Source organism: Carassius auratus, chromosome 2 (assembly GCF_003368295.1).
Source record: "Carassius auratus strain Wakin chromosome 2, ASM336829v1, whole genome shotgun sequence".
Classification (NCBI taxonomy): domain Eukaryota; kingdom Metazoa; phylum Chordata; class Actinopteri; order Cypriniformes; family Cyprinidae; genus Carassius; species Carassius auratus.
This window is the reverse complement of record NC_039244.1, coordinates 24,748,925-24,767,595: the sequence shown is the minus strand read 5'-3', so window position 1 is coordinate 24,767,595 and position 18,671 is coordinate 24,748,925. Positions and strand designations below refer to the sequence as shown.

At 36.5% G+C, this 18,671-nt stretch overlaps 1 protein-coding gene across 2 annotated transcripts in view; it reads left to right on the top strand.

Annotated features, from left to right (window-relative positions):
* LOC113038149 (low-density lipoprotein receptor-related protein 8-like) overlaps window positions 1-18,671 on the top strand; it is a 79,888-nt gene that overhangs the window by 23,299 nt on the left and 37,918 nt on the right. For both annotated transcript variants that reach the window (XM_026195384.1, XM_026195378.1), the window contains exon 4: window positions 7,951-8,073. In XM_026195384.1, coding sequence (XP_026051169.1) covers window positions 7,951-8,073 — 123 coding nt within the window. The remainder of the gene's footprint in view (window positions 1-7,950; window positions 8,074-18,671) is intronic.

Here is an 18,671-nt window from a genome sequence, read left to right as displayed (position 1 = left end):
GTTTGTTCACTTCATCAGCAGACTGCTGTTCATTTTACGTAGGCTGTTTTGAGAAAGTAGTTTGCATGCTAATAGGATTTTATAATCTTTAAGAAGCATCTTCAACAGAAATGGCAAACAAAAGAGTCTCCAGATGCATTTAAATGGAATAAATACTCAAGGGCCAATTCAACAAAAGTTCTTCTAATGAATTCACACTGTAAGACTGATGCTTTCTGAAAACCATTAGCTGATGGGAAAGATAGCATAAAGAATTAGGGGTTCTGTTAATGTGGAAGATGGTTTGTTTGCTTAAATAGTTATGCATTAGACGGAGTATTAATCCATGACTAGTCCACATCTCTTGTTCAGTTTACAGTTTTTCCCTGTATATAGTGCAGTAATTTACTGTTAACCTACATACAGTTTTTACATCATTACTCATTACTGTTAAAATTACACTTTTTTTTAAAGAAAAACTTTTAAGAAAGCAGAATCAATCAATATGGTTTTCTGAAATGCTTGATTTTTATTGGTCGGTCACACCATTCCAAAGTGAAAAGTATGTTCAGTTCAATTGTTATGATTGAACCGATTATGATGGAAATGAAATAGGATTATTAATTTCATAAAATGTTCTGTAATATTGTTGTAGTTTTTATCATCTTTGATTGTTTTGTACACTGTAATGGATTATAGTTAATGTCCTCATAATTATTTATGTGGTGAAAACTAAAAGCATAGCAATAAGTGGTGTAATGTAATGGTGCATTATCCTTTAAATCTTAATCTTGTTTGAACTTGTTTATTCATCTTCGCTCAAAGACATTTGCTAGGAAACTGTTTTCTTCATGGAAGCTTTGCATTTAGTTAGCTTTTAAAATATTGCAACTCAAATCAATATTTTTGTCCAATTATTTACTTGTAGTCTTGTAATATATATATATATATATATATATATATATATATATATATATATTCATGGAGCCTTTTGGAAAATGTTTCAGTCTAGCAAACGCCATACAGTTCTTTGCACAGACTTTCAGATTTGGTATGCTATCATAATGTTCCAAATATGACATGAATAATGCAAAGTTGACTGAAATGAGTTAAATACTGACTATTACAACTAATAACAAATGAATGATTGAATCCTCTCGAGTCAACATATTTTCTCCAAAAGCTCTATGACCGCACTGAACCTGTCTAGCAAAACACAGTGGTAGCCTCATTTTGTTTAATTTGTCTAGCTGCTATAAACAGTGAAGCATTTCTTTTATCCTGCAATATCTCAAAGGCTTTGTTTGGCGTTTTGCCTCGAACAACCGTCTTCAGCATTCAGCTCTTGTAAAAAAAAAAACATTATGAGACGACAGTCCTGAGATTGTGCATCCTCAGACTTTCACTGTTTGTTCCAATCTGTCTGTCTACAGTAATAACAAAGCTGCTGTGCATTGTTATATGCACATATTAAAACGTATTTATTAGTAGAACAGAATTATGTTAACTACTTGTAAGTGTTGAATCTGCAGTGATATTATTAGTTGTGTGATGTTAAGTGTGACATATTGTTATAAAACTTAAATCAGGTTGAAATAAAGTTGAAAACTTTTTTTATTTGGGCTCTTAAAGGCACAATATGTAATTGCTATTACAGGACGCATATTAAATATAAACAAAGACCAGGTCTGATGACTCTGACTGAGAGTGGAATCATGGGAGTTGTCGTCTTCATCCCCACAGTCGATGCAAGTCAACGAGACTCAGAAATAAGGATCATGAATGAGCTAATGATTTATTATCATAGTAGAATGAAGCAGGGTGAGGCTGAAAGGTGTCGAAGCGAAACGAGGCAGCTGAACGAGCGTGACACAAGCTTTTATTATGCCACAGCCGACCGCTTCCGCTTCACAGCTTTTCTGTCTATCACACAGAGTTTTCATGCTGTAGTAATCTTGTGCTCTCACATTGGTGAAACACTACTGCAGGAGCACTGTTCTAGATGTCTTATTTAAAAATAAATGACGTCTCCACGTTCAGCACAATTTTCTATTGCAAGGAAACACACAGGAACTATAAAAGCTGATTTAATGGATTTTAAAAATGTATTTTAATTTTTACATGATTTTTTTTTTTACTCTACAGTTGCATGAAAATCTGAACCATAAATCTAAACAATTTGTTTTCTAAATTTGAGGTTATGCCAAAAATAGAGTTCCAGTGAGATTTTGTTTGGGCACAGTAGCAAACGTTTATATTAGATGAAATTAATTTTCTATTTATTTCCATTGTGGTCATTTTTGACTGGTCCATTTAACCTTTTTGAATTATGTCCATGATTATTCTGTGGTGTTCACATAGCAAGTGTCATAACATTGACAATTTTTTATAACATTCTGATGAAGTAAAAAAAAAAAAAAAAAAAAGAAAAATGACAAAAAAAGAGTTACCAAAGGGTTAAATGTGTTTTATTGTTGATGTCTCAAAAACACATAGTCATGCCTAAATCTGAGGTCATTGATCGAGATAATATATAGTTTGCTTTTATTCCCTCTGGTGTCTCTTGTGGCTTAGAAAAATGACCCACTGCAGCTTTAAGTTAAAGGTGACTGCATTAATACTATTCCTGTGCTCTATTTCCATATGGCAGCCCCCCTGACAACAGAATTGGCTTCAAGAAGTGGGGGTCAGTTTAATGTGTTTAGAGTTTAACTGTGATATTTGACTCTGCTGATTTCAGTGAAGTGGAGTTAAGAAGCTCTTCATCAAATAGTCATCAGCCAAGCCAGATGTCTCCTCTGAGTTCACTGTGACCTTTTCATAACACCGTTCTCTCTTACCTCACACCTCACTGGACATACAGCACAAGTGCAAAGTCACATGGGAGCAGAGAAAGCTCTTCTGACCTTGTTATTTGTTCCTCGCATGCTTTCTCACTCTCCTTCTCTCACCTTTTCCCACTTTTCTACATTCATCTCAACCTCATCTTTACAGTATTTTATGCTATTTTTCTGCTTTAAGAGATAGTTCTCCCAAAAATGAATATTCTGTCATCATTTACTCCCCCTCATGCGACTTTATTTCTTCTCTTTTATTCTTGCATTCTTTAAGAACAATCTAAGGTTAACAACCGAGCTAAGATTCAGGCTGTACTAATGCCTGAAAATGTTAAATAACATTAAAAATGATTCAATCAAAGGGATAATTGACCTAAAAATAAAAGGTTGTATATATACACACAGAGATACCAGTATATGAAAATCAGAACAACACTTCAATAATGGTATTATGGTATGACTTTTGTAACATCACTTAAAGCTGCGATAGGGAACTTTAGACGCTCTAGCGGTTAATAAACAGAACTGCTTGCGTCTTGCGGAAGAACATCGTAGCCGGAACTACTTCTCTCTGTTTATGTCTATGAAGAATCACAAAGGTACTGGGTTACTCCGCCGCGGTACCCCCGAAGCAATCTAAAATAGTCCGAATATAAACACTTATTATAGGTGCACCCTAGTGATTCAGGACAAGCCAAAAACACGGTTTGGAAAATGGATTCATGGTGTACTCGCTTATTATATACATTTTTCTACATTTTGAACACTCTCTGATTGGTTGTTTTCTTGGTTAAAAATTGTTCCATCTAATTACTTTCACCAAACGTTCATGTGCTGCGTATTTTTATGCTTGCTTTTTGTGTAGTTAGCAAAGCAACATTTTACTGTACAAAAATAGACAATTTTCACAGTCTGTGTTGACACATTTCAATGGTCATAATCACTGTAAATCCTGCAAACAACAATACACTTTGCATTATATTACCTTTGCATCAAATTACAAAAAAAAAAAAAAGATTATAAATTTGACATTGTTCTGTCACCTGACTGCTGCTATCAATCTATCTATTTTTATTTAATTTTTTTCCTATTTTGAGTTGCTCTTTTGCTATTACAGCAAATAGTTTACCCAAAAGTTAACCCAACCAGGACGAATTCCACTTGAGAAACCCAGAAATGTGAAAAGGGTTTCAGCTGTGAACTAAGTCTCATGTTTTTTAATTGGGATACATGCTATGAAGAACGTTCTAAATCTGTCACTTACTGTATGAGGTTCCATGTCAGATAGATGCCATCAGCTGCCTACATTGGCTACAGACAGCAAGACAGCTCAGTAGTTGTTGAAACAAAGCTCCAGATTAAATGTTTACTGTTGATGTTTTAACTATTAGTCTATACTTCAAATTATTTAACTTAAAAATCATAAATGTCTCACTGATCTTTTGCTCTTTCTGTGTGCATTTATACAATGATTAGTCAATAAAACATTCATTAATTCACTTCCTCTAGCCGTGTAAGTATCTGCTATGTCTGAGTTGGTACCTTTTATACTTACAGCACACACACCCTCCAACCTGCACACTCAAACACAGCATTACTGCAATGCAGATCCCCCCCCAAAAGTGTTATTGAATGATGCTGTTGATTCTCATTATTTCATAGCCAGGCTGACTTGAATGCAATAAAATAATAAAGTCAGGAAAATAAATGACAGTATGAATGATACTGAAGGTTCAACAAGTGCTGCATTAATGTAGAAATCACATCACTCATTTAAATGATTAAACCGATCCAGTGATGAATAATAAATTCACTCAAGAGCACATTGAAAAAAAAAAAAAATGACAGCGTAAACAGAGCTTCTCTTTCTCCACATTTCTAGATAGTTTATACAGCACGTCCTTGGCCAGGCTAATTGGTATAACTTGTTGGGCCATTTTGAATTCTTTCATGATGTAAGGCCAGTCGAATGGCTCTGGCAGACTCATTGACTGTGGCGGCTCTCCAGGCCTGTATTTCTGATACCTCTCAAACTGTGATCTAATATCAACAGACAGCCTGCCAAATAGAGCAGACTGGATGTGACTGTGGAGGAGAGGGGGACAGATCTGATAAAATAGGGGCCACAGACTCGCTGATCAACCCCCTGACCCCGTTCACTTAAAGAGAGTTCACACAAACATTATGATGTCATTATTTACTCACCCTCTGGGGTACAGTATCCCATCACCTTTTTACATATAAGATATTATAATTTTTGTTACAATCGTAGCAGTGTTTTTCTGCAACTAAAATTATTAGGCAAATATAACATACATGAAATAACCCCCCACAAGTCAGAAGACATGGAAGGGACAATAAAATCCAAAACAAGAAGATGTATTGCTGCTGCTCCAATGAGCCATGTGAACCAAATGTATTATAACTATGTGAGCCTTGGCTACCACGCTGACTGGCTTAACACTAGTGGCCTATGACTATGTGAGTCCGGGCTACCATGCCGACTGGCTTAACTCTAATTAGACAGGCACTATGTGCAATGTTTTATTGACAAAGTGATAGATATTGCAATACAATAGGTAAGACCCCCGCACCCACCTGAGAAAATATAATAATTTAGTAATTTGATAACTGCTGTACTTTCTCCACCTCGTCAGTCCCAGCAGCAGCGTAACAGCTTGCTAATTCAGGTTTGAGCAATGATGAGACGGACAAAGTTAGCTGATGCATGTCATTTTCCTCTCTTGTGTTGGACTACTGTGATGCTCTTCTGGCTGGACTTCCATCAAGCACAGTCATACCTCTGCAAAGATTCAGAATGCAGCGGCACGACTGGTCTTCAACGAGCCCAAAAGAGCCCATGTTACACCTCTCTTTATCTCTTTGCATTGGCTATCAGTTGCGGCTTGCATAAAGTTGAAGACATTGATACTTGCATACAGAACAGCCACAGGCTCAGCAAAATTACTAAATGTAAATGTTGTGAAGATAAAGTTGTCAACGTTACAGTACACAAAAACCCTTGGGTAGACTGACCTGAATGAACTGAAAGAGAAGCAGAATATAAATGTTCTTTCTTGGTTTTCTTAATTATATGGCACAACGAGAGCACACGTCGCACAAGCACATTTCTCCGAAATACACTACCCATAATGCATTTCACTCAGAACTAACTGTAAAGAACCCTACATACTTCAAACGATGTTCATTTAAGCTTTTTAATTGGTTGCAAAAAGAAGTTTGAAAAGGCTGAGCAATGGTATACTGTTTCAAATATTCCAACACCCCCACTTGCGCATGTTTACATTCAATTTGCTTATAGAAAGAACAACAGCAGCAGCAGCATGCTGTAACATTTATTTGAAACACATGTCTAACACTTGCTACCTTATATCTTTACTCTTTCCTTTCATTCTTTTCATGGCTTTGAAAAACCTGTCTTGGATGTTTCGCTTTAGCACCTGATTTGATTTGTTAGGTTATTTCAAGTCAGTTTTTTTTTGGACTTTAATCCCCGCTGTTCCTCCTCAGGTCTCTGTAGTGTTATGATGCAATATTGGCATATTAGAAATCCCTAATATTTTCTAAACTGCATTTTTCTCCATCTAACACAGATGCTAAATTCTGCTGCTAATATGCTTAATAATCGCTCCTGCATACAATGCAAACTGCTAACATGATACTTTGTTAACTTAATTATTGCTGCTAATTTTTTTTATTCAGTTGGGAAGACCATGCAATACTCACAGTGATGGATTAGAAGATCATTCACTTGTCTTAGATGTTGATTTTGCAGTTCTGAACTTTGGCTACTAATACAGGACAGAACCAATCAGCTGTGCCATGTGACAATACCATTAGGTAAGATTGAGTTAGACCCAGGGCTTTAAGTGGACCGGTACGCACTGGTACTCAGTACCGGCACTTCCAAATATAGCTCTTGAGCATACTGCCACCTCTCCGTGCGCCCAGAACGTGCTTTTAGAGTACCAGTACTTTCATTTGGACATCTGCTTTAATAGAGGTTTTAATCATTTGCCTGCGCTGCCGCTTTTCAGAATACCCTTCACAATGCACGCTTCCTAATTCTTCCTAGTTCGGAGTATGGAGCGTGAATCATTTGAACCAGTTCGGGAGTTCGGAGCGGGTTCCTGAATCATTTGAGTCAGATCGGGAGTTCGGAGCGGGATCGTGAATAATTTGAGTCAGTTCGGGAGTTCGGAGCATAGACAGCGGGTTCGCGAATCATTGAGTCAATTTGGGGATCGCAAATCATTTGAATCAGTTCGGGAGTTCGGAGCGGCTTCGCAGATCATTTGAATCAATTCGAGAGTTCGTAGCGGGTTCGTGAATCATTTGAGTCAGTTTGAATGCAGTAGCTCTTTCTAAGGGTATTTTTTCAAAATCCTTTTGCACATTTTATTTATGTTCAGTAGTTCTTTTCAGCTCAAGCAAATCCACAAACTAATAAAAGACCATAAAATGTTTTTCCAATTATTTCCCTTGGTCCAAGGGCTATGATAGGCTGTCCACATCATCAGCGTGTTCCATTACGTTATTGCAGACCGAGCGAGTAAGGAATGTGTTAATATTGTAATATTATTGTAATATTATGTAATGCGCTTTGTACTGTAAAATGTTCATCCGTCATTGTGCCCGTGGTTAGCATCTGCTCAGCCTGTGCGAGTTCATGTGTTTTGGAGGAGGCGTGGCTTTGGAAAGTTATTTGCAGGGAGTATGGGATCTTATTCTTTCAAAAGCTAACTTTCTATTGCTAGCCTCTCCAAAATTGCTTACCCTGTCCTTAAAAAACATGATATTTGGCACAACAACATTGAATGGAAATCCTACTGTCACACTACTAAAACTTGCCCCAAAACTTTACCTCATTCTAGTATGTATCAGCAGCTGGAAAAGCTCCTGAGAGTATAAATAGACTTGAAAAACATGCTGAAAATTGCATTCAAAAATGTAGTTTAGAGGTGTCCTGTGTGTTATTATCATATTTGCGATTTCTCACAGGCTGCACAGATCTGAGGAACAAAGGGAGATCAACAAAATGAGTCTATGCCCGTTGGTTTACTTGCCACAGGTTTCAGGCTGACATGTTCAAACATTTGTTTCTGTTCCACAGCAGTCAAACAGACGTGTCCTCCAGAGAAGTTTGACTGCGGAGGGAAGTGTGTGTCACTGTCCTGGCGGTGTGACGGCGAAAGAGACTGTGAAAATGGTGAAGATGAAGTAGATTGTGTAGCAGGTAAGTCTGCTGTCTTTCCCCCAGACTGTTTGTTTGATTCTCCGCAGGGAGTTTTGTTCAAGGCTGAGGTGATAGTTTAAACTGACTTTCACCCTGATGCTGTAGTCGTGACTCAATATAAGGCACAAAGTGGAAAGAGACCTAGTCCTGAGCACACTGTTGTCTTGTTATGTGTATATTCTGTCTTTGAAACTCTCTAGTACTGGACAATTACAATGATTGGACAATTTAAGTACAAAAAAATTACAATTAAGTATTAAATAGAGCATTTGTTTTCTGCTCCGGTGTGTAATTATTAAATTTACAATGAGTTTTTCTGAGTTTGAACAAACCTGTCTGTTGTGAATTGTATTCATCTGACAGAAGAAAGCCATATACACAAAGGATGGTTTGAGGATGAGTAAATCATGGGTAATTTTCATTTTTGGGTGAACTCTCCCTTTAATGAGTGTTAAGCAATCAATGGCGGCTGCAGACAATTTTGATTGGGGGGGGCAATGGGGGGTCCTGGTCATTTCAAGGGGGGTCTCATGAAAACCAACAAAAAATACAGTGGACACGGCTAATAACTGCATATTACTGCTACTAAACAACAAAAACAACACAGCATATCAACTACTTTGTTTTTAATTAATCAATTGCAGTTTGCAAAAAATATGCTCAAACTTTAAAGGGTTGGCGCTTTAAATGGTTCGTGTCACCAATACGCATTAATCCACAAATGACTTAAGCGGTTAACTTTTTTAATGTGGCTGATAGTCCCTCTGAACAGGGCCGTGCAGAGACCTTTGGAGGGGCAGATGCTCAAAGTATAAAAGGGGCACATGGAACAAGGCTTTAAATGGCGCTGCTCAAAATATCAATACAGCAATATATTTTACAAATGCTTTGATGCAGTTTTGAAAAAGAAACAATAAAGGAAGACAATTTTAAGTTTAAAATAATAATAGCTCTGGGATTAGAAACTGAAATGTCTTAAATTGTCCCAACCTGATGGCTTTTTCTTCTCTGTTCTACAGAATAATTAAGAACAGCTGTTATAGTAAAAACTATAGAAAACACTTGTGCCTCTACATTTTCCTCTTTCTCACCAGCCTCTGTCTCCTGGCTTGCCTTTCCCTGCTCTCTTTCTTGTGCCTCTACATTTTCCTCTTTTTCTTCCTCTATCTACATCTCCTCATTTGATCTATTACTTTCCACTCTCTGTCCATCTAGGAACTAGGCTCAATTTACTATTTCAGCATTAATCTATTATTTTAACCATCACTACTACTCTTGCACCTAATTAATAAGTCCACTTTAAATATTGATTCAAAACATTAAAAAAATGATACACTGGAATATAGTGATTAATATTTTTATTACTTTTGTAGTTGTTGTCTAAAATCGAACACCTTTGCAATGTAAACAAGTGACAGGCTACATTTGTTATTCATATCCTACACACTGCACTTTGATGTCTTTGATGTTTTTTTTTTTTTTTTTTTTTTTACATTAATATTTTTACATTTATTTCCAGTGAGATATTATTGAGTTTACAGGCTAAAGTGGTCTTGCTGTGGTAAACACTGTTGCTATTGTAGAAAAAATATATATTTGCGTCACATTTAAAATATAATTATATTTTAATTCATTTCTGAATTGTTTTTATTTTTATAATGATAATTCAGAGAATAAGAAAATCTGAATAATCCTTACCAGTGTTGTGATAATTATTTTTTAGGCACTCTATGTGTTAAAAAATAAATAAGTACTGTAATATAATAATAGTTTAGTCAAATAACATAAAAAAGACCAGACCCCTTGATGCCTGTGAAACTTTTCTCCCTCAAACAGCACGCTAGTGTTACTTGTACACTACAGTCTACACACAGCAATATAAACAACGTATCTGCATGTTCTCACATCACATCGTTCTTGTAAAATAATAATAAGTAAATAAACATCAAAATCACTTAGCTGAGAATGAAACACCACTTACCAGCTGCCACAGTGTTGAAAATGTCCTTTAGCAATTAATAAATGCTCGTGAGCAATCGTCCCGGTCGGATGAGGTCATGAGATCGTCATGTTGGTCATTTTATTTACGGCTATATTATTATTAATAAATTGTACTAATATTATGATTGGGTGTGGGCAGGCATTCATAAAAGGGAATGTTATCACAAAAAAAAATCGAGGAAATTTTGCTTTGACAAAAGGGCACTTAAGGGGCAATGGAGCAGGTGCTCAAGTGACCGGTTCTTTCGGACAATTCGATCAAATAAAACCAGTTGAAAAAAAGGGGGGCCAAGCTTGGTGACACGGGGGAAGATCATTGGTAAAAATAGAAAATAACAATGGTCCTAAACAGCTTCCTTGATTTATAATTCAATACATCAAAAGCTGAACTAAAATCTAACAATACTACTTAGTTATTGTTATCAATCTGTGCTAAGCAATCATCTGTCATTTGTGTTAATGCAGTTCCCAATTGAATGTCCTTCCTGACATGCATGCTGAAAATCAGAGAATAAATTATTCTCCTTAAAGAAGAATTCAATTTGCTCACAGACTATCCTTTCAAATATTTGGCCCTGTGTAATGGATATTTAAGTTGTTTAACCAAGGAAACGCTGTCTCACTGCTGTTCCATAAGCGCCACCTGCTATCAGAGAGTGAATTTGCATTTTAATTTAGTCCATCTGCTGTTTTGGTTTCATGGAATTTATTTATTTGGTTTGGGGTTCATTTTAAAATGTCAATTTAGTTTTGTTATTCGACACATTTAAATTTCACAAAGAAATGTGTAATATTTTGTCTAAGCAATCATTAAAGGACATCTTTTCTTTTTAAAATTTGTCTTTCAAATATAAATAAAAAATTATGCACATGGCTCTATTTTTGACTGGATTCCGTGATTTCAATCGTTTCGCAAACACAGAAGGGGTGAATGAATATTTAAAAGTTCTGACACAAACTAAGTTGTTACGTGTCCACACGCTTTTTGTAAGTGGGTTTATGTTCAACACTAGTCTAATGTTACATAGCTTTGCTTCAGGTAGAATGATAAGGCTAATTATATATGCATGCCACTTTCTGAAACAACTTTACATAGTTTTGATAACGTTAATAATGAACACGATGTTAATATAGCCTGTCTGTGATGAAATGCCGACTGCACACATACACATGCTTAGTCTTGGGATTCCACAACTTCCCTTGATTATCCTAACAACTTATTGCTTGTAGCCATTTTGTCATCCTTTCCGGCTCTGTATGTTTATTAGGAAGGATGTAGAACTTCAATTCATAATTTCATAAATTCAACCGTCTGTATCTATAACATCATGAGTTGAGTGAATCATTACATCCCTAAGAATAAGACATTAATATGTGCTTTATAAGTACTAATAAACAGCCAATATGCTAGTATGCACATTAATAAATAACAAGTAAATGTTGAGAATTAGTCAATAAACTAATGTATTATTAGAAAAATGATATATACTCTTTAGAATAATGTACATTGATGAAGTTCATTGTTAATGCTGTATTCTAAATGAAAATTAGTAGAATTGCTCAAAAGTTAGTTCTAAGGAAGAAAAAAAAGAATAGGCTATATATATATATATATATATACATTCTTTTTTTGTATATATATAATATTTGTTTGCATATGCATTTATATTAATACTTTAATAATAATTTTTTTTAAGTAGTTTAGGTGTCCAAGAACTATTTGCTACTGTATATAAAGCTTAAACTGAATGCTAATTTGCTAAATGCCTTTAAACTTAAGGATTAGCAGAGCATGTCCTTGACATTGATGCCAAGGTGTCCTTGATAAATTGTCTTAGTTACTGACGTTAGTGGCAGCGCTAATCCATGTGCCATGATCTTTAAATGTTTCAACACTTCTGGTGGGAGGTGCTTCAGCTCTGCTTATTAAACACGGTTGTTTTACCTCGTCCAATCAGACATCCTCACAGACCCCCGCTGTAAATCCTGCTGCCCTACTTTTAAAATGCTGTGAATATTGACTCTTTCTCTAGCTTCCCCTTCCCTTCCTCTTTGTAATATTATCTCTACAGTGTCTGTCTTCACGGCATCTCACTCTCCATCAGTTTACCCCAATCTCTCGCTATCTTTTAATTCTGACGGTTAAAATCATACTGTATAAAAACATGGAGGTAGTGTCCGTGACGTCAACCGTAGACTCCTGAAGTGTGTTTTTGAAGCTTAAATTGTGCAGAGCGAGTCGTCGCCATCTTGGCAGTGCATCACCGCGCGACTCTCCTGGACAATCGAAAATGGGCAAAAAGGCGGGAGCTAGTTGCTGAAGCCACGCCCACCTAGAGCGACAGCACTGTCAGCAGCAACAAACCACATGTCACTCAAGTGGCCACGCCCTTTATTATGCAGAACTTTAAGTCTTAATATAATTTAAACGGATGAGTTATAAAAATTTCACCCCCCTCACAGTTGTCATGAAGGGCAAAATTAGCTATATAGACCAAAATCATTTTTTGCACCAGGCTGTAAACATGTTTTTTTCTGCTGTAAAGTTGGGCATTTTAACATGGGGAGTCTATGGGACTGACTCTCTTTTGCAGCCAGCCTCAAGCGGCCAGTCGATGAATTACAGTTTTAGTCACTTCCTTGTTGGCTTAATGAGATAGAGTGAGAGGTTGGCGCTCGGTTAAAATAAAGAATAGTTTTGAAGGTGAAAAATATGATCGTTTTGAGCTACTCACACATAATAATGATGATAAGACAATTTAAAAAAATACTAAATGAAATATAATGTATGTACTATACAAAATCTTTCTCTCTCCCACTCTCTCTCTCTCTCTATGTATATATATATATATATATAGACTGTCTAAAATGTGGTAACGCTTTACAATAAGGTTTCATTTGTTAACATTTGTTAACATGAACTTAATGTAAATTAAAAAACACATCTAAAGCATTTATAACTTTTTCATTTGCTAATGCATTATTAAAGTAATAAAAATAAAAAAATATATTAAAACAATGAACAGCTGTATTTTATTAACTAACATAAACTTACATTTTAAAAAACTGTTACAAATATATAGATTTTTGTTTGTTAACGACAACCTTATCTATAAAATGTGAAAAAAAATATCATGAGTTATTTTAATAACACATTACAGTCAAGCCTTTATTTAAATGGACTTCCAGAAATTACATAACAGTAGTTTATTATATTTTCTTGGGTTATCTTAAGTTTACATAATTATATTTTTCCTATCTGCCTTTGTTTTAATTAATTTGACTAGTTCATTTCTGATTATGATCTGGTCTTTTTAAAGGACAAGGATTTCCTTATTGCTAGTCTAGATCTGTTAATTGTAATTAACCTGCAGGTCACTTCTGCTGACACACTCTAAATATTTAAGGCAAATTATTTAAAAACGCATCAATGTGTTTTTAAAGAAAGGCCATTTAAATAAAAGTTTGCTTTTATAATTAACTTGAAAAGGTGCCACAGATTTTATTTCATATATATTTGTTTAAAAAACGAATTAAAACCCAAACTAATGTTCCAGATCCTTTGTTATACCATCTGAGAAATTAAAATCTCATGATACTATTTTCATCAAGCTATAAACCGAGAGTCCAGACAATCTCGTACCGCTCAGACTCTTGATCAGTACATCTGTGCCAATGTCACAGTATTGAGCCAGGACAACCGGAGCCCTGGCTCGAAATGATATTTCACCCGGGCCCTGATGATAATTGATTTCCTGCCTTGCTCTGCCAGGTCTGTGAGTGTAATACACCTCTAATTATCCCCCACTGAAGGCCTCATAACTTGAATTCACTGCCATGATGATCAGACGGGATATGTCTCATCTCAGTGAACGCATATGTTACTCAGTACTGCCTTCACAATGCTTTCACATAAAGGCTGAAACGAAATTGCATACTTTAATAATCCACAGGTGTTAATGTTTACCATTTTGTCAGACAAGCTTTTGATTGTTTCTAATTTTTGAATGTACAGTATATGTTCACTATGGAGGATCTGTGTTTTTATACTATTTCACAGAAACTATCCGAAAATATGTTAAAATATTGCTATAAAACATTGAGCTTTTCTGGTTTTTAGAGGAAACCTATAAAGTGGATTTGGACTTGGTATAATGTGTATGCCAAAATAACATTTTGATCAACCAAATCTTTTTTTTTTTTTTGTGTTTTCAGACTTATTTTGCTTTTACATTTTCCATTATGTTTAAAATTTGTTGTTTTATTTGTAGATTTATTTTGTTTTTACAATTGTCTTCAGAATTTTTATCTTTTTGTCCACTGTAGAATATTAAATGGATAGTTCACCCAAAGAAGATATTTAGATGATACAGATAAGAGATGATTAAGATAAGACTAGCTGCTAGCCATTGACTTCCATAGTTTAGCATTCCATAGTATAGCATTTTTTCAAAGTCTACTAGCTATTGTTTGTTGATCAACATTTCTCTCTCTCTCTCTCTCTTTCTCTCTCTCTCTCTCTCTCTCTCTCTCTCTCTCTCTATATATATATATATATATATATATATATATATATATATATATATATATATATATATATATATATATATATGGTGGGAAACTCATACATGCTTGCAAGAATTTGAAGATGAATAAGTGTCAAGTCATTGATCAAAAACACAATATGCTGGAACAGTGTTTCTTTCCTCAGATCCCTCCTAATCACCAGTGTTGGCAAGCAGTGGGTAACTTATTGAAGTCAATCTCTCTTTGGCATGTGGTTAATTGAGTCTTCCCTGTATTGAATTATGCATGATTCTCCTGAGCAGGTTTGATTATCAGCCCTTCTAGAAGCTCAAATTGCTCATCATTTAAAATCACATGCAACATGCCGCTCAGCATTTCAAATCTGGCTATGTGTTATGCTAATTACTGTTTACTGACAAACATCAGTGTTCAGCTTCTGTACCTGATCTATTAACTGTTCAAAAACACAATAGATATATTAGAATACTCTTGTACTTCTCATTGCATTCTGCATAGTGTAAACTAAATACTGCTTATTATACACTAAAGTTCAAAATGTTTGGGTTTAGACATTTTCAAAGGAGAATTATTTGAGTTTATTTTGAAAAGTACAGTCATGCAATTCTATTTTAATCTAAAATATACATATTTTAATTTATTCCCCATGATGGCAAACCTGAATTTTCAGTGTCACATGAGCCTTCAGAAATTATTAATATAGGCAAGGCAAGGCAAGTTTATTTTTATACCACATTTCGTACACAATGGTAATTCATAGTGAAACATTTATTATTATTATTATTATTATTATTAATATGTGCTGCTTGATATTTTTGAGCAGACTGTGATATTCTTTTTCAGGATAATTTGGTAAATAGAAAGTTTTCATACTGCATTTTTTGTTTGACATTATAAATGTCTTTACTGTCAGTTTTAATAAATTGTATACATCCTTACTAAATAAAAATCAGCAAGTATTAATAACTAATAATTAATAAATAGTAAATTATTTTAAAATATTTGAACCAACAGTAGTGTATTATTGAAAATAGCATGCAACAATAGTCATTCCAAACAGTAATAAATGCTACTCATTCATCAGAAAGGAAATGCAAGGTCAAGTGCAATGCATTGTGGAATACAGTATTTTAAACAACATGGTTATTGTATACTGAAGATTTTGGTAAATGTAGTAGCTCATCCAATTATTACATGCAAGGTTTCATTGATAAAAGTATACATACAGTATTATGTAATGGAACAAGTGTAGCAGTATGCTAGCTTGCTATACTCTAAAGTCTACTAATAAAGTCATATGCTCTAATTTGACAGCATACAGTATAAGGCATGCCACCATACCTCTCTCCCCCAGGCTGGCCATGGCCCACAGCTTCACCACTACTAATCAGAAGCTGGGTACTGGGTCAAACTTAGCCTGGTAATACCAGGCTACTTCTGCTACTTCACTTTGCTTCTGAGTCTGGAATGGCATAATAGAGAAGTGTTTTCTCTCTCGCTAGGGGGCGCTTGTCTGAAGTTTAAAATCATTGGTTACCCGTAAGCCAATCAGATACGTTTAGTTATGTTATGCGCCAGTACAGCCGCATCGAAGCACAGACATCATGCATCGAACTCAAATCTATGATTGAACTTCCACTGTAAACCTGTTGTTAAACACTCTTCTTGTTCTGGCTTCAGTTTGAAAAAGAGTTGAATGTTCTCCATAACAGAGCGAATTGCATCCCGTGTCTCGTTTCCCATTTCCGGGGTCGTTTCGGATTTCGTTTTCTCTAACCTACAATTTAAAACTCGGTGCTTAGCATCTACGTCACGGCTTTCAGCCCGCCCTCTGCTCGTTGATTGGACTGGCTGTTTCCAGACCGGTGGCAAACAGAAAGCTCTGACGCTGTATCAGACTGAGTACAGAAGCGAAATGAAATTGAGCGGAAGTAGGAAGTATCCCCCCTTTAAGCAGTTTTCCTCTGAAAACACAAAAAACAAACCAAAGAGACCAGGAGGGAGGTGGAATGGTGGAGGATCTGGGGGTGGGACGGAGGGCCAGTTCCATGAAGGGGAACAGGGACAGTAAGTGAAGAGACAACAAAAACAAAACAAAGAGACCAGGAGGAAGGTGGAATGGTGGAGGATCAGGGTGAGTGACGGAGGGCCAGGTCCATAGAGGGGAACCGGGACAGGAAGTGATGGCTTAGCAGATCGCCAGGGTGGATCAGACAGTTCAGGGGGCCAGGGCAGTGCCGACAGAGCAGGAAACCAGGGCAGCGCAGAGGAACACTCCAGCCGAGCAGATGAGACAGAAGCCCACCAGGGCGGAGCAGAGGACCACCACAGTTGAGCAGACGAGACAGAAGCCCACCAGGTTGGAGCAGAGGACCACCACAGTCGAGCAAATGGGACAGAAGCCCACCAGGGCGGAGCAGGTGATGTTGGAGCCCACCAGTAGATGGCCTCTGAAGGTTCTGCATTAGTTGCCGCCACCTCTGGAGGTTCCACAGCCGTAACAGTCTCCTTGACAGCAATACAACAGGCTGCGAGAACATTGCTGGGTGCAACAGACAGGATGTGACAAGGCTCTGGAAGTTCAACGGAGACGTGACCAGGCTCTGGATAATCTGTTGTAGTATGACGAAGCTCTGGAAGATCTACTGAGATGTCATGAAGCTCTGGAAGAACGGTAACAATTTGACTGGGCTCATAAAGACCAACTGTGACTTGACCCTGTTCACGGAGATCAACGGTGACTTGACTTGTGAGGTTTAACTGTGGTTTTACTTGACTCATGGGTGTTAATGGTGACTTGACCTGACTCTGGACGGTCAATGGAGACCTGACTCGACTCTGGAAAGTCGCTGGGCTGGCGGCCATCTTGGGCAGTGAAGCTGGGCGGACGGCCATCTTCTCTAGAAACACAAGCGTAGAGTCGGCAATCGTGTCTGGAGAGATGGCTGTGGCTGGTGTATCCCATTGACTACGATGGTGTAGGTAATTGGTGAAGCCCCAAAGGTCCAGGATCTCCAGCCCCTTCATCTCCCATTGAGGCAAAGGGTCATCCAGGCAGTGATTAAACAAGTCCTTCAGTGCCTCATCGTTATACCCCAGCCCTACTGCCATGGTCCAAAACACTTGAGCCAGACCACCCACCTCACTCCCCCTTTGACACTGTGACACTGTAACATCAGTTCATGTAAGCAAGGGTTAAATGTTGTTTGTTCTGGCATATAAGGCAAATTCTTATCTGAAACAAGGTCAGGCCATGAGAAATATATGTCACTTTTTTCTACTGTATGTTGAAGTGCTGTAGGGGTTTTGCTTCCTGACTGGAATAAATGAATCATCTAAATGGAGGGAGTTTTGGCACGATGCTGATAATTGCCTGTTCCCACGCATTAATCTGCACTTAATCTAGGCTAATCTCAAACCAGAGGCCTTTTTACTGGAGCTGCGCACATCATTCACAACCTTCTTGTACATGTGTCAAATAGAGGATTATACTGTGGGATAAAATGCATACATTTCAGAAATCCAAAAATACAAATGAAATCCATATAAAATTTCAATTAATTTAAATTGGTGCAAACATCCACATCCCTATGATCAGAGGCTTTATGAACTGTCCTTTACACTGCTGTCAGTTTAGTTGTGTGTTTGCTGTGTTACTGAAAGGATAACACAAAAAGATACCCATTTTAATACATTCAAAAACTGCCAAAACCTTTTACATTCCTGGGTCAAATTTGATCCAGTGGAAAGTAAGCATATAAAAAACGTAATGTTTTTCAGATAAACTATATTGTATCTGATGAATAGCTTCTCATTTAAGGGGTCATATGACGTTGCTAAAATAACATTATATTGAATATTTGGTGTAATGCAATATGTTTAAGTGATTTAAGGTTTAAAAAAAACATATGTTCCTTACACATTGCGCTGCGTATCTTGCTGCTTAAACATAAAACCATGTCTGCATTTGTGATTAGAGAAGCGACAAACAACAAGCGCTACTCAACACTAATCAAATCTTGCGTTAGTTGGAATTGCCCCACTTTATAGAA